At 38.9% G+C, this 17,111-nt stretch overlaps 1 protein-coding gene across 5 annotated transcripts in view; it reads left to right on the top strand.

The window, feature by feature from the left end:
* KIF16B (kinesin family member 16B) overlaps positions 1-17,111 on the top strand; it is a 414,534-nt gene that overhangs the window by 241,123 nt on the left and 156,300 nt on the right. For all 5 annotated transcript variants that reach the window (XM_069768754.1, XM_069768753.1, XM_069768750.1 and 2 more), the window contains 4 exons: positions 4,232-5,575; positions 7,165-7,320; positions 7,716-7,824; positions 12,921-12,971. In XM_069768754.1, the coding sequence (XP_069624855.1) occupies positions 4,232-5,575; positions 7,165-7,320; positions 7,716-7,824; positions 12,921-12,971 (1,660 nt within the window). The remainder of the gene's footprint in view (positions 1-4,231; positions 5,576-7,164; positions 7,321-7,715; positions 7,825-12,920; positions 12,972-17,111) is intronic.

A 17,111-nucleotide genomic window follows, 5' to 3' on the forward strand; every position in this document is an offset into this window, starting at 1 on the left:
TTGGACGATCACAAGGGGACCAAAAGAGAAATCAAAGCAAAAGTTTTAAAATATAAAATAATTGAATCACGCCGCTTTTGCCCCATTAAATATAAATAAGTACGCATATTTGGTATCGCCATGAACGTAGAAGTCTGATCTATCAAAATGTGAAATAACCTGACTAATAAATATCATACCCCCAAAAAATTGTAACTGCAGATAGAGAATTGGTGACTTCATCAAAACTTATTTGTAAGTAAATATACTTTTAACTCCTTCATGGCCGGAGTTTTTTTTTTTTTTTCCGTTTTTCGCTCCCCTACTTCCCAGAGCCATAACTTTTATTTATTTTTCCCTCAACATGGCCATGTGAGGGCTTATTTTTTCCTGGACGAGTTGTACTTTTGAACGATGCCATTGGTTTTACCATGTCATGTATTCGAAATCGGGGGGAAAAAAATTAAGTGTGGTGCAAAAAAAAAAGTGCAATCCCAAACTTGTTTTTTGTTTGGCATATTTTTTCTAAGGTTCATAAAGTGCTAAAACTGACCTGCCATTATGATTCTCTTGGTCATTAAGAGTTCATAGACACCAAACATGTCTAGGTTCTTTTTTATCTCAGTAGTGAAAAAAATTCCAATTTTGCTTAAAACAATAAATTAAAAATATTGCGCGGTTTTGAGACCCGTAGCGTCTGCAATCTTCGTGACTTGGGGTTGGGTGAGGGCTTATTTTTTGCGTGCCTAGCTGACCTTTTTAAAGATACCATTTTTGTGCAGATACAATCTCTTGATCGCCCGTTATTGCATTTTAATGCAATGTCGCGGTGACCAAAAAAACGTAATTCGGGCATTTTTTTCCTCACTACGCCGTTTAGCGATCAGGTTAATCCTTTTTTATTGCTAGCTCGGGCGATTCTGAATGCGGCGATAACAATATATTTGTTTGATTTTATTTTTGTTTTGAATGGGGCGAAAAGGGGGTGATTTAAACTTTTATATATTTTTTTTTTTCATATTTTTAATCGCATATTTTTATTTTTTTTTTACTTTTGGCATGCTTCAATAGCATCCATGGGAGACTAGAAGCTGCCATAACTTGATCGGCTCTGCTACATAGGTGCGATCTGAGCATCGCCTCTATCTAGTAGAATTACTGCATTGCTATGAGCGCCGACCACGGGGTGGCGCTCATAGCAATCCGGCATCAACAACCATAGAGGTCTCAAGAAGACCTCTGGTTGTCATGCTGACGCAACGCTGACCCCCGATCACGTGACGGGGACAGCAGTGCACGTATTTCCGGCCCCATGGCCGGAAGCGGGCGATGAATGTCGGTCAGTTTGACAGTGGCATTTAACTAGTTAATAAGCACGGGCTGACTGCGATTCCGCTCGCGTCTATTGCGGGCACATGTCAGCTGTTGAAAAGAGCTGATATGTTGCGGCTTTGAGGTGGGCTCACCGCTGGAGCCCACCTCAAAACGGGGCTTCTGACGTCGGACGTACTATCCAGTCTGACGTCAGAAAGGGGTTAAAGGTGCTATTGAGATGAAATTCTCACCAGATGTCTGTAACAACCCATCCAATCCACACAGGTAAAAAAATCAAACCATAGATGTCCATAAATTGTGTAATAATTAGAAATGATAAATTAAGAAAGTATTGAACACACAGAGAGAGGTGCAAAAAGCCATGGAAAGTCATGACACCATCTGAAATGTATTAGTAATTAGAAAGCAATCCAGCCACTTAGTGAAAAAATATCAACTGGTTCAATTGATGGCCTATAAAAAGGATAAAAAAGTGTGCCATTAATAAGGTGCCACACAAGAAACATCTCATCATAGGTAAAAGCAGTGAACTGCCTCAAAACCTTTGCAACTTTACTGTATGTAGTTTTTAGTGTCTGTAATTCAGCAAAAAAATAGTACGATATCTATCCTAAAATGGTATCAATAAAAACATCAGATTCCCACAAAAAAGCCCTTACACAGCTTGAGGTTCCAAAAGATGCAAAACTGTTAAATTAAGTGATATGACCATTGTTCTTCGAGTGTCTGTGGAAAATGCCTCAACCTAAAAAATAAAGAAGAAAAGTCAATGGACAGACATAAAGGACGGAGCGAGCAGATGCCTGGTGTCTTCTGTAGCATTTTAAAGCGGCGCTCCAGCGTTTTTGTTTTTATTGTACTGCAAAAAGTGATGCTTCTAATGAACCGTAAGTTCCCTGCCCCTACTCACATACTTACCTGCCGCTGTCTTCACCTTCTATCGGTGCTGATTTCCAGTAGTTTGTGGTCTGCCGGCTGCTCCAGCGAGCTGGAGGTCATAACTCACTACAAGTCTGAGAGGCTTGTTCTGGCTCTCATAGACTTACATTAAAAGCTTATCACGTAACGTCTGACTTCCAGACAGTCAGAAGCTGTGGTCATAAGATGGTGTCGTGTGACTGAAGCAGCGCCGAAAAATGGTGAAGACTGTGGCAAGTGAGTATAAGAGTAGGGGTAGAGACTTTTCATTAGAAGCACCACTCCAGCACTGACAAAAACTATACACTCTGGAGTTCTGCTTTAAAAAATATCCAACTTCTGGGTGGTGGTGCTGAATAAAGTGGGACTGGCATACAGTTGCACTGTGCCGCGGGATCCTTTGATATGTGTTTTGGGCTATGTGGAGGAGATTATAACTGATAAGTTGTATAAAATGGTTATTGCTAGACTGTTATTTATTGCGCGAAAGTTGATCGCCAAATTCTGGATTAGGGAAGAGCCACCAACAAGGAGAGACTTTATGAAGCAAGTGGACCATATTATCGCTTTGGAGAGGAATATCTACGCTAGGAGGAAAAAGATGGACCTCTTTGATAGGTTGTGGAACCCGTGGCTTGAATCAATGTGATCTAAAGGCCCTTTGCCCCATTGGGAGTATTATTGACAAGTCATCTTCCTTTTCTTGTACTTTTATATATGATATAGTAGGGGGGGCGACTCTTGACAGGTCTCTAGAGGGTGGGGGAAAGGGGGGTGGGAGTTTGGTTTGGGACTAAATAAGTTTTCTAAAAAAAAGTATTGTACATCTGTATATTGCTGATAACAAAGTATTCCTTTTTATTGTTTATGTACAATATTTATGGTTTAATAAAAAATATCTGATTTTAAAAAAATATCCACAAAAAAAAAACACCGGTACCTGAAGCTGGTTCCACTTACAATTTGCTAGTTTCTTCCAATTTTAAGATATAATTTTGTACACATGCCCTCAGTTTGTTATAACTGTAGTCTTACTGACCTGAAGAATCATGTTGACATGTCAATTTCACCAGGAAATGGATACCATGAAAACAGAACCCAAGATATAATTGTGGTATTGAATTTTGTATTTGCTTTGCAATTTCACTGCACTTGGATTTTTTCCCTTGCTTTTTCAGTGGATTGGATGGTAAAATGAATGAATGGTGCCATTCAAAACTACAAGTTGTCCTTCAAAATATTAGTCCTTGTACTTTTGTCAATGGAGAAATAAAAAAGCTATGGCTCTTGGAAGAAAGGGAGAAAAAACAAAAGTGCAAAAGCAAAAAAAAATGCCCTGCCGGGAAATGGTTAAAGAAGATTTGTCTCAATTGGAGGTCTCAATAATATTTAATTGAACCGACTACAAAGTTGGAAATTACATTTGAGTAAATTTGACATGTTTTAAAGTAAACTTTTTTGTTTCCCTTTAACGTTTTTAACTTATAATTGATATAGTAAATTTTTTTTCTGTTTGATAAAAGTTATATATCTTTTGTGAAAGCTATGACCCTTCATATATAAAAAAAAAAGTTCAGTATCCTTTTTAGGAAAGAACTATTATGAATCAGAAAGCTGTATTCATCATTATTGTTAGTGTCACTTGTTATGAGAGAGGCCTGAGAACTGACATTAAGAAATAAGAAGGTATACTTGGCTATTGATTACTGACAATGGGATCTGACGAGGGATTGTACAGTAGACTTTCTTGGTCTGCTTTTACTTCCTTTTTGACCCTTTAACAGTGAAGATCATGTTCAATTGTTAAAAGCAGATAATTGCTTTTTCTAGTCCTTTTATTAAAGTTTCAAAAGTTTTCTCTACCTACAATCTACTTTTGACCATAAATATGTAGTAAGGTATTAAAGTATGTGTACGTATATATGTATGTGTGTATTTATAATATATATACGTGTATATTTTGATCTTAATTAAATATTTGGCTATATGCATCGTTTAGGAAAATGATAAAAGAAATGGAAGACAAACAGAGAACAGAAAAAGCTGAACTGGAAAAAATGCAACAAGAAGTTGAGTCTCAACGCAAAGAAACTGAATTTGTTCAACTACAAATCCGTAAGCAGGAGGAGAGCCTAAAGAGAAGAAGCATGGACATTGAAACCAGACTTCAAGATCTTTTGGCTGAAAAAAAGAATTTTGAAGAAGAGAGACTGAGAGAGCAGCATGAAATAAAACGCCAAAAGAAGAAACAAGAAGAAGAATCTTTTGCAAAGGTCCAACAAGATCTCCAGAGACTACATGAACTTCATAGTACAGAGAAAGCGGAGAAAACTGAGATTTTCAAAGAACTAGACAAACTAAAAAAGGAGAAAGATGAGCAATATCTGAAACTAGAAGTAGAGAAAAAAAGGCTGGAAGAGCAAGAGAAGGAACAACTGAAACTTGTGTTCCGTCTTGAGGAACAACTTCGAGAAAAGCAGGAAATGATCCAACTTCTCAAAAGAGGAGATTTCCTGAGGCTTGAAGAAGAGATTGGGGTTCTTGAAGATGTTAGGGAGGATCTTCTCCGGGCTAAGGAAGCTAGGTCTGAAGGAGAAGAAGATCCAGATGAGGTGGAAAAAGCAACAAAGAAGTACACTACATTTAAGAGGACACAGCTAGAGAAATTGTCCAGTTTAGTTGGTGATTTAAGCCAACAGAAGGAAAGCTTAGAAAATGAAATAATCGGCGATCATGATACTCTTGGAAGATTAAAACTTTTGAATGTGGATCTCAATAGAGAAGATGATGGTTCTTTGACTTCAACTCCCATGAGTGAAGAGCGGGATATGATCAAGCAAACTGAACACAGGGTACATTGTAAGGAGAGGCAACTTCAGTACATAAAGGACAACCATTTGCCAGCATTGATGGAGGAAAAGCAGAGGGCTTCTGAGATACTCGACAGTGGCTTGCTTGGATTAGACAAAACTTTATATCAGATTGAGAAAGAAATTGAGGAAAAGGCTGATCAGCTTGCACAGTTCAGAGCCAGCAGTGACCAACTACAACAGCTCCAAGAAACTTTCGAGTTTACTGCTAATATTGCTCGCCAGGAAGAGAAAGTTAGAAAAAAGGAAAAAGAAATCCTTGAGTCAAGAGAGAAGCAGCAGAGGGAGGCCTTGGAGCAAGCAGTTGCTAAATTGGAGCGCAGGCATTCAGCACTCCAAAAACACTCTACAATAGACGTGGAGATAGAAGAGCAGAAGCGGAAATTGGCTGCAATGGACAGCAGCCAGGAACATGCTGGTCTGCAGGCAAGTCTTGAAGCTGAGCAAAAGGCTTTTGAACAAGATACGGAGCGGTAAGTTAATTCATGAGATGGAAATATAGCTTATAAATCTTTCAGAAAAGTTTTTAAGTATATTTTATAGTATGTATCACCGCTTCGTAACATGTTAGTCATAAGATTAAGAATATATTAATTATTCAGCAATAGAATTTGCAGTAATTTTTTCATGTTGTCCATATAGTTTATATCTAATGCAGTGTTTTTTTTTTTTTTTATCAAAGAATATATTATTATAGTTATCGCTTATTTTATTTTGTATATACACAAATTGAGGACTGGCTTTCAATTTACCACAAAAATCAAAGTAAAAAATACTCCTCTTTTGACTAGTTAGCACTTATGTCTCCAATGTGCCAGCTGACAATGTCTGGGCATGACTTGATAAGATGGAGGATGGTGACTTTCTCCCAGATCTGGATTAGGACATCATTGAGCTCCTGTACAGTCTGAAACACTGATACATAATGACCCAGAGATTTTCAATTAGATTCATGGAAGGTGAGGTACAATCAATGGCATTGGCTCCTTCATCATTCTGCCTGCACACTCTGATACACTTAAGGACGCGCATTGTCCTTCACCAGGAGGAGTCTAGTGCACGAGTGTAAGGTCTTACATTGACTTTGTGGTTTGCATCCAGGTACCTAAAAGCAGTGAGAGTACTGTAGGCTATCTCATGGAGGATTGTGAAACTCCCAACGATATGCCTTCACAGATCATCACAGACCCACCACCAAAACCAGTCATGAAACCGTACGGTGTTCAGCTGGGAACAAAGGTTCCAATACAGAACTTTGAGCCTTTACCAAATCTGTTTCTGACAGTTTTGTCAGAAACTTGCACACTAGTAGTCCTCTGGAGGTCATTTTATACAGCTCTTACAATTCTCCTCCACTGGTCTTCACACAGACGAGCAGACAGTGGACAGATTCTCCCTGTGTAGCTGATCATTTCCTGATATCTGCTCCATGCTTCTGAGACTCTTTTTATTGAGACACAAGCAAATCTTCTTGTGAATTCTGGTAAGCGGGAGCTGGAGTAAGTGATCAACCTGAATGGGTTCATGTTACCAGTAGTGACAGTGACTCTAGCAAAGCTAGACAGGAATCCTTTGGGAAGGATAGGGAATAAAGCTCTTCCTTTATTAGCGGTTTGTTTTGCTGTTGCCTTTCCAGTGTACTTGTCCCTTTTAATTTGCACCAAAGTAAGTGACAATCTCTTATGGTCCATAACTGTTCAGATTCATATCCCTGAAGTTAAAGTAGCTTATACTATTATATTCTATGATGTGCAAGTGTTCCTTCATTTTTGGGGGCAGTGTATAGGTCTATATCTTGATATCACTTGAGGTCAGGTACTTGGAAATCAAAGCACTTCCATCGATAACAATACATTAGGAATTAGCTCTTTAAAATACCTGTGAATGAGACATTTTGGGCTGAAATTTCTTGCCATAGTTTGATTATAAGATATTCCGTAGTTTCACACTTTGAATTTGTTTTTTGTTGATTTGTAGAGCTCTTGAGTATTTTTTTTTTTTATTTACTTTTAAAGCTGTCTTTGTTTTTTTTTGGCCATTATGTTTTATGGATCCCATGCAGATTATCCCAGGAAATCCAGCAGTTGAAACAGAAGATAGTGACTGATCCCCTTTCAAAAAATCTGTCGGGAACCCTTGAAGAAAAGCCGTCCCTGGCCAACTCTCCAGCTAGCCCAGTGAAATCTCAGTCGCATTTGCTTCAATTGACTGATGACAGGTATATAATCACATTGAAATCCTCCTCTAAGTAAGCATGGCAAAACATGGCAACTGCTATAATAACCACATATTGTGCCTGAATGCTTTTATCGTTTTAGGCAAGAGTGTTGTTATTCCACGTTGTACTCGAAAATGAAATATTGTAGTAAAAAAATGTAATTTTCTCAGCTTTTAAAGTATTTATGTGATTATATCTAAATTGCCTGGTGCCAGTGCTGTAAGTGGATATTGCTGACAAATATCACGTTTTGATTACATTTTCTTTTTTTAAACACTTTATAAGAGTGTAAATTGCTAGTCTTAAGCATAGAAGAAAGCTTGTTTTGCCCTTATAGCCCTAAAAGCGGAATTTTCTTTCACGACTGCCTGATTAATGTATTTTTGTTTACCCAGAATACATGCGTACATTGAGGAGGAAGTACAGAGACGGCTGCAAAATATTAATTTGCCAAGCGACGACATCAGCAGCCTGAGTGTATCCTACTCTCCTGAATGTGTAAAGGTGGGTATTGCGAAATCCGTAAATTCCCAAAATTTGCTAGATGTTACAAGTAAGGCAAAGAGTCCTCTTACAGAGTAGTGAGAGCCTATTTGTATTTATTGCAGGTTCAAGTTTTTATTGGTACCATTTTTGGGTACATAAAACTGTTTGTTCATGTCTTACTTATTTTTTATGACACTGGATGAACAAAAACATTTTATCTATGGCATCGTTGATATTTAATTTGTCCTCTATTACGGGTCATTAGGTTGTAGTAATGTACGTTGATTTTTTTTTTATTTGTACAGTATATCTTTTCTATATAATAAATAATTTTAAATAGGATTTTTTTGTTTCTATTTCTTATATCTTCACAATTTTATATTCAGTTTTTTCTTTCAACAATTTTGGAGTGTCACTAGGGGAGTTAACCACGCCATGCTGTTTTTGTAGAACCCCTTTAATAGATTATCAGTTTTTCAACGCTAAGCCTTTAATGACTAATCCTAAAGGGGGCAATTTTCTGTATTAACCTCATCTCTTGTTAACAAATAACATATACATATATATATATATGTATATCTGTATATAGCAATTTTTTTACATGCCTATATGAGGCTTTGTTTTATGCAGAATAGATTATATTATTTCTTAATGTTGTTTATATAATGTTTAGTGTTGAGCAAATGTGCTCAGATGAGGTGATATGCAAGCATGTTCGGGTGCTAACAGAGTATCTCCGGCGTGCTTGAATACTATGAGGCGCTGTGGCTATATGTCTCGCATATAAAGAATGGAGAGATCTTTCATTTTTATCGTAGGTGCACTTCAACGGTGAGACAGAATCTAAAAAAATCTAGAAAATCACATTGTATGCTTGTTACAGAACTAATTTGCATTTTATTGCACAAAATAAGTATTTGATACAATAGAAAAACAGAACTTCATAAATTTTTGTTTGCAATTACAGAGGTCAGATGTTTCCTGTAGTACTTGACTAAGTTTTCATACACTGCAGCAGGTATTTTGATCCACTCCACCATACAAATCTCCAGATCTTTCACGTTTCGGGGCTGTTGCTGGGCAACTTTGTGTTTCAGCTCCCTCCAAAGATTTTCGATTGGGTTCAGGTCTGTTGACTGGTTAAGTCACTCCAAGACCTTGAAATGCTTCTTACGGAGCCACTCCTTAGTTGCCCTGGCTGTGTGTTTCAGGTCATTTCAAAAACCTGACCTGCACATCCAAACATAGACTCAGTGTGAACAGGTGCTGAACCTAGAGTCGCCAACTCGTATATAGTTAAGTAAATAAGGCAGCACACTGCAGCGCTAAAACATGCAAACTTGAAAACACGAAATTTGAACTGCATTACTGCACTAGAAATATGAAAAATGAGAGCTTTTAGCGCATAAAAATGGCCAAGTTTATGTGTACCTGGTAGCCCCTTTACGGCATCTCTCTTATACCAGGTCCTATGCTTGCCTTACCTCGCTGAGAATAAACGTCTCCATCTGAATGGGTACATGTGAAACCTCTTCTTAGACTAAAATTCTCTCTCTCTGTGGAGGGGTATTGGACCTGCTGTAATGAAAACACCTGAAGCTAGGAGGAGGAGTGCACGATCAGAAGGCTAGAGAATACATTTCAAAAACCTGACTTGCACATCCAAACATAGACTCAGTGTGAACAGGTGCTGAACCTAGAGTCGCCAACTCGTATATAGTTAAGTAAATAAGGCAGCACACTGCAGCGCTAAAACATGCAAACTTGAAAACACGAAATTTGAACTGCATTACTGCACTAGAAATATGAAAAATGAGAGCTTTTAGCGCATAAAAATGGCCAATTTTATGTGTACCTGGTAGCCCCTTTACGGCATCTCTCTTATACCAGGTCCTACGCTTGCCTTACCTCGCTGAGAATAAACGTCTCCATCTGAATGGGTACATGTGAAACCTCTTCTTAGACTAATATTCTCTCTCTGTGGAGGGGTATTGGACCTGCTGTAATGAAAACACAGCGCTGCAGTGTGCTGCCTTATTTACTTAACTATATACGAGTTGGCGACTCTAGGTTCAGCACCTGTTCACACTGAGTCTATGTTTGGATGTGCAGGTCAGGTTTTTGAAATGTATTCTCTAGCCTTCTGATCGTGCACTCCGCCTCCTAGCTTCAGGTGTTTTAATTACAGCAGGTCCAATACCCCTCCACAGAGAGAGAGAATTTTAGTCTAAGAAGAGGTTTCACATGTACCCATTCAGATGGAGATGTTTATTCTCAGCGAGGTAAGGCAAGCGTAGGACCTGGTATAAGAGAGATGCCGTAAAGGGGCTACCAGGTACACATAAAATTGGCCATTTTTATGCGCTAAAAGCTCTCATGTTTCAGGTCATTGTCATGCTGGAAGACTCCGCCACCACCCATTTTCAATGCTCTTACTGGGGGAAAGAGGTTGTTGGCCAAAATCTAGCGATACATGACCCCATTCTCCCTTCAGTACGGTGCAGTCGTCCTGTCCCCATTGCAGAAAAGCACCCCCAAAGTATGATGATTTCCCCACCATGCCTCACGGTTGATTTGTGTTCTTGGGGTTTTACTTCTCTTTCTTCTTCCTCCAAAGATGATGAGTGCAGTTCATACCCAAAAAATCTATTTTGGTCTCATCGAAACACATGACCTACTCCCATGCCTCCTCTGGATCATCCATATGGTCACTGTAGAACTTCAGACGGGCCTGGACATTTACCGGTGTATGAAGGGGAATCTTGTGTGCCCTGCAGGATTTTAATCCATGACAGTGTAGTGTGTTAATAACGGTAATGTTTGATACTGTGGTCTCAGTTCTCGTCAGGTCATTGACCAGGTCCTCCCATGTTGTTCTGGGTTGATTCCTGACTAGTGATGAGTGACCTCAGAGTATTTGACTGCTCGGAGATTTAGTTTTCATCACTTCAGCTGAATGATTTGCAGCTAGTAGCCAACCTAAGTATGTGTGGGGGTTGCCTGGTTGCTAGGTAATCCCCACACGTAATCAAGCAAGCTAGTAGCTGTAAATCATTCAGCTGCCGGGATGAAAACTAAATATCTGAGCAGTCGTAAATACTCTGAGGTCACCCGAGCAACGAGTACACGCACTCATCACTATTCCTGACTTTTCTCAGAAATCATTCTTACCCCACGAGATTTTGAATGGAGCCCAGATCAAGGAAGATTGACAGTCCTCTTGTGATTCTTCCATTTTCTAATAATTTCACCAACAGTTGTTGCATTCTTACCAAACTGCTTGCCTATTGTCCAGTAGCTCATCCCAGCCTTGTGCAGGGCTACAATTTTGTCCCTGATATCCTTAGACAACTCTTTTTGTTCTTGGCCATGGTGGAGAGGTTGGAGTGTGATTGATTGAGTGTGTGTACAGGTGTCTTTTATACAGGTAATGAGTGCAGAGCACGAGGGCTTAGTAAAGAAAAACTAAACAGGTCTGTGAGAGCCAGAATTCTTGCTGGTTGTTAGGTGATGAAATACTTAATACAATAAAATTATGTAAAAATCGTACAATATGATTTTCTGGTTTTTATTTTTAGATTTTGTCACTCCCAGTTAAAGTGTACCTGCAATAAAAATTACAGATCTCTCTCCATTATTTGTAGGCGGGAAACCTAAAATCGGCAGTGCATCAAAAACTTATTTTCCCCACTGTTTTTTTTTTCTTTCTTTTTCTTTCTTTTTCTTTCTTTTTCATTCTTTCTTTCTTCCTTTCTTTCTTTCTCTTTCTTTCTTTTTCTTTCTTTCTTTTTCTTTCTTTCTTTCTTTTTCTGTCTCTTTCTGTCTATCTCCCTCTTTCTTAATCCCCTCCTCTCTTTCTTTATATTTCTTTCTTTTTCTTTTTCTCACTCTTTCTTTCTCTTTTTTGCTTACGTGCTCGCTTGCTTGCTTGCTTTTTCTTTCTCTCTTTCTCTTTTATGAAAGATTGGCATTCTCATCACAGACATTTATGGTACAACTATCTGATAGATGCAGTTCCCTCCACATCGGCTTGCACTTATGTCGAGAACAAATTGTCCCCATTGCACTGCCCCTGTCGGTGGAGACCACACAAAATAACAAAGTTCACTCCCATTTTCGACCACTGTCCCTTTGTCGTTATAGCAGATGACCCCTTTAACGTGTTTCAGCTATAAGACCACTTCATAAATAATAGAAATGTATATGAATATTGTTTTGAACTGCTTGGGTACTATTTTTCCTATAATTAATAACATATTTTATGTATCTGTGTGAATAATTTATTGTGACCCTTCACTAAAGACATAGGAACATTATAACCCTGTTTGTTTTCCCCAGGAAATCTTTGCATGCAATTTGCACTAGAAAACTATTCTTGTGCTCCCAACACGGTGGTACCCAGTGAGCTGTGGTGTAAACAGCATTTACTATTCTCTTTTGTTACAGTCTGTGTGGGTATAATTTAGCTGTAGAAATCTGTCGAAAGCTCTTGGAACTTTGAAATCCTTTCCGGACATTGCCCATAGGCAGGCAGAAGCTGAAATCCGATTTTACGTGAAGGGATTTTATTTTCTGGGCTTAATTGCTCTTAAATTCAGTTACATTTTAACACTTGAGAGTTCAAGTTTGACCTGTATTTGGTTATTTTGTAAGTAATGTTATGTAAAGATAGAACTCATGTGTATGTAAATTAATTAATTCCTATAAAACTATAATGAAAATAAAGTAAAATATAGCAGTTCCCTTACAGAATAATAATGGTAGAGTACTGTTAACAAGGACACGTATAAGACTCAATATAAAGTATTAAATAAGATTTTCAACTATTAGAAACAAAATTTGAAGTTGTGTATATTAATTGAAATTCAGCTGAAATGGACACTTGGGAGGAATATTCTGAACTGTTCTAAGCCAATCAAATAGCAGTGTTCTCAGCCATAAGGCTCCACCTTTTAATGTCTTTTTCAGTTGGATGACTGACACTGTATGCAGTGTTTACAACATAGAACAGTGGGAGTATTTAGCACACAAAAAATAAAATGTATATAATTTTCTATTTGTTCGGTCTTACATTACCATGTGCCTTTATTCTCATTTATGTTTACTGCACTTAGGGGAATGACAATTTTCTGAATGGAATAAATCAAAGAAAAATGAAGTATGAGGTATGTAACCATTTGATTTACTTTGCTTTCTCGTCTGATTTGCATGCCCTAATGATCAGTGGTAATAGTAGTTGATTGATAGTTTGCCATCCTTTATTTGTAACAGTTTTTGTTTTAAAATGACTGGTTGGTATTTGAGGCTTGGTTTAATACCTGCTTCCGTAACGATTACATTTTTGAGTGGAAGATGCCAAGATGAAAAAAAAAAGTAGCTAGAGGGTTTCTATATTTGCTTATTTTTCTGTTTGGAAGGTTCCATCGCAAACGTGCATGCAAATATTCATTTTTCTTCAGGGACATGTCAAAGTTAATGCCTCATGGATTTTTAGCATATTAAGAGAAAATGGAACATTTTTTTTTTTTTTTTTTAACAATACCATTTATTGATCCAATGAAGATAAAATCCAGACAAAAAAAGAAACATAAGAGTCAGAATCCACACTGTCATATCATCTTATATAGACATTAATAGTTGTTTTAAGGTTTGGGGTATAAAAAAAAAAAAAAGACAACAGAACTTGTTTCTCTGATATAAACTCGTGTTTAAGTGGCAACTTTAACCCCTTCATGACCCAGCCTATTTTGACCTTAAAGACCTTGCCGTTTTTTGCAATTCTGACCAGTGTCCCTTTATGAGGTAATAACTCAGGAACGCTTCAACGGATCCTAGCGGTTCTGAGATTGTTTTTTCGTGACATATTGGGCTTCATGTTAGTGGTAAATTTAGGTCAATAAATTCTGCCTTTATTTGTGATAAAAACGGAAATTTGGCGAACATTTTGAAAATTTCGCAATTTTCACATTTTGAATTTTTATTCTGTTAAACCAGAGAGATATGTGACACAAAATAGTTAATAAATAACATTTCCCACATGTTTACTTTACATCAGCACAATTTTGGAAACAAAATTTTTTTTTGTTAGGAAGTTATAAGGGTTAAAATTTGACCAGCGATTTCTCATTTTTACAACGAAATTTACAAAACCATTTTTTTTAGGGACCACCTCACATTTGAAGTCAGTTTGAGGGGTCTATATGGCTGAAAATACCCAAAAGTGACACCATTCTAAAAACTGCACCCCTCAAGGTACTCAAAACCACATTCAAGAAGTTTATTAACCCTTCAGGTGCTTCACAGCAGCAGAAGCAACATGGAAGGAAAAAATGAACATTTAACTTTTTAGTCACAAAAATTATCTTTTAGCAACAATTTTTTTATTTTCCCAATGGTAAAAGGAGAAACTGAACCACAAAAGTTGTTGTCCAATTTGTCCTGAGTACGCTGATACCTCATATGTGGGGGTAAACCACTGTTTGGGCGCACGGCAGGGCTTGGAAGGGAAGGAGCGCCATTTGACTTTTTGAATCAAAAATTGGCTCCACTCTTTAGCGGACACCATGTCACGTTTGGAGAGCCCCAATGTGCCTAAAATTTGGAGCTCCCCCACAAGTGACCCCATTTTGGAAACTAGACGCCCCAAGGAACTTATCTAGATGCATAGTGAGCACTTTGAACCCCCAGGTGCTTCACAAATTGATCCGTAAAAATGAAAAAGTACTTTTTTTCACAAAAAAATTCTTTTAGCCTCAATTTTTTCATTTTCACATGGGCAACAGGATAAAATGGATCCTAAAATGTGTTGGGCAATTTCTCCTGAGTACACCGATACCTCACATGTGGGGGTAAACCACTGTTTGGGCACATGGTAAGGCTCGGAAGGGAAGGAGCGCCATTTGACTTTTTGAATGAAAAATTATTTCCATCGTTAGCGGACACCATGTCGCGTTTGGAGAGCTCCTGTGTGCCTAAACATTGGCGCTCCCCCACAAGTGACCCCATTTTGGAAACTAGACCCCCCAAGGAACTTATTTAGATGCCTAGTGAGCACTTTAAACCCTCAGGTGCTTCACAAATTGATCTGTAAAAATGAAAAAGTACTTTTTTTTCATAAAAAAAATTTTTTCACCTCAATTTTTTCATTTTCACATGGGCAGTAGGATAAAATGGATCATAAAATTTGTTGGGCAATTTCTCCCGAGTACGCAGATACCTCATATGTGGGGGTAAACCACTGTTTGGGCACTCGGAAGGGAAGGCGCTCCATTTGACTTTTTGAATGGAAAATTAGCTCCAATTGTTAGCGGACACCATGTCGCGTTTGGAGAGCCCCTGTGTGCCTATGCATTGGAGCTCCCCCACAAGTGACCCCATTTTGGAAACTAGACCCCCCAAGGAACTTATCTAGATGCATATTGAGCACTTTAAACCCCCAGGTGCTTCACAGAAGTTTATAACGCAGAGCCATGAAAATAAAAAATAATTTTTCTTTCCTCAAAAATGATTTTTTAGCCTGGAATTTCCTATTTTGCCAAGGATAATAGGAGAAATTGGACCCCAAATATTGTTGTCCAGTTTGTCCTGAGTACGCTGATACCCCATATGTGGGGGTAAACCACTGTTTGGGCGCACGGCAGGGCTCGGAAGGGATGGCACGCCATTTGGCTTTTTAAATGGAAAATTAGCTCCAATCATTAGCGGACACCATGTCACGTTTGGAGAGCCCCTGTGTGCCTAAACATTGGAGATCCCCCAGAAATGACCCCATTTTGGAAACTAGACCCCCAAAGGAACTAATTTAGATGTGTGGTGAGGACTTTGAACCCCCAAGTGCTTCACAGAAGTTTATAACGCAGAGCCATGAAAATAAAAAAAAAAAATTATTTTTTCAAAAATGATCTTTTAGCCTGCAATTTTTTATTTTACAAAGGGTAACAGGAGAAATTTGACCCCAAAAGTTGTTGTCCAGTTTCTCCTGAGTACGCTGATACCCCATATGTGGGGGTAAACCACTGTTTGGGCACATGCCGGGGCTCGGAAGTGAAGTAGTGACATTTTGAAATGCAGACTTTGATGGAATGCTCTGTGGGCGTCACGTTGCGTTTGCAGAGCCCCTGATGTGGCTTAACAGTAGAAACCCCCCACAAGTGACCCCATTTTGGAAACTAGACCCCGAAAGGAACTTATCTAGATGTGTGGTGAGCACTTTGAACCCCCAAGTGCTTCACAGAAGTTTATAATGCAGAGCCGTGAAAATAATAAATACGTTTTCTTTCCTCAAAAATAATTATTTAGCCCAGAATTTTTTATTTTCCCAAGGGTTACAGGAGAAATTGGACCCCAAAAGTTGTTGTCCAGTTTCTCCGGAGTACGCTGATACCCCATGTGTGGGGGTAAACCACTGTTTGGGCACACGTCGGGGCTCAGAAGGGAAGTAGTGACTTTTGAAATGCAGACTTTGATGGAATGGTCTGCGGGCGTCACATTGCGTTTGCAGAGCCCCTGGTGTGCCTAAACAGTAGAAACCCCCCACAAGTGACCCCATTTTAGAAACTAAATCCCCCAAGGAACTTATCTAGATATGTGGTGAGCACTTTGAACCCCCAAGTGCTTCACATTTTTCTTTCCTCAAAAATGATGTTTTAGCAAGCATTTCTTTATTTTCACAAGGGTAACAGGAGAAATTGGACCCCAGTAATTGTTGCGCAGTTTGTCCTGAGTATGCTGGTACCCCATATGTGGGGGTAAACAACTGTTTGGGTGCACGTCGGGGCTCGGAAGTGAGGGAGCACCATTTGACTTTTTGAATACAAGATTGGCTGGAATCAATGGTGGCGCCATGTTGCGTTTGGAGACCCCCTGATGTGCCTAAACAGTGGAAACCCCTCAATTCTAACTCCAACACACCCCTAACCATTATCCCAACTGTAGCCGTAACACTAATCACAACCCTAACCCCAACACACCCGTAACCCCAACACACCCCTAACCCTAACCACAACCCTAATTCCAACCCAACCCTAGCCCTAAGGCTATGTGCCAACGTTGCGGATTCGTATGAGATTTTTCAGCACCATTTTTGAAAAATCCGCGGGTAAAAGGCACTGCGTTTTACCTGCGGATTTACCGCGGATTTCCAGTGTTTTTTGTGCGGATTTCACCTGCGGATTCCTATTGAGGAACAGGTGTAAAACGCTGCGGAATCCGCACAAAGAATTGACATGCTGCGGAAAATACAACGCAGCGTTCCCGCGCGGTATTTTCCGCATCATGGGCACAGCAGATTTGGTTTCCATATGTTT

The sequence above is a fragment of the Ranitomeya imitator genome, chromosome 5 (assembly GCF_032444005.1).
Source record: "Ranitomeya imitator isolate aRanImi1 chromosome 5, aRanImi1.pri, whole genome shotgun sequence".
In the NCBI taxonomy this organism is placed as follows: Eukaryota; Metazoa; Chordata; class Amphibia; order Anura; family Dendrobatidae; genus Ranitomeya; species Ranitomeya imitator.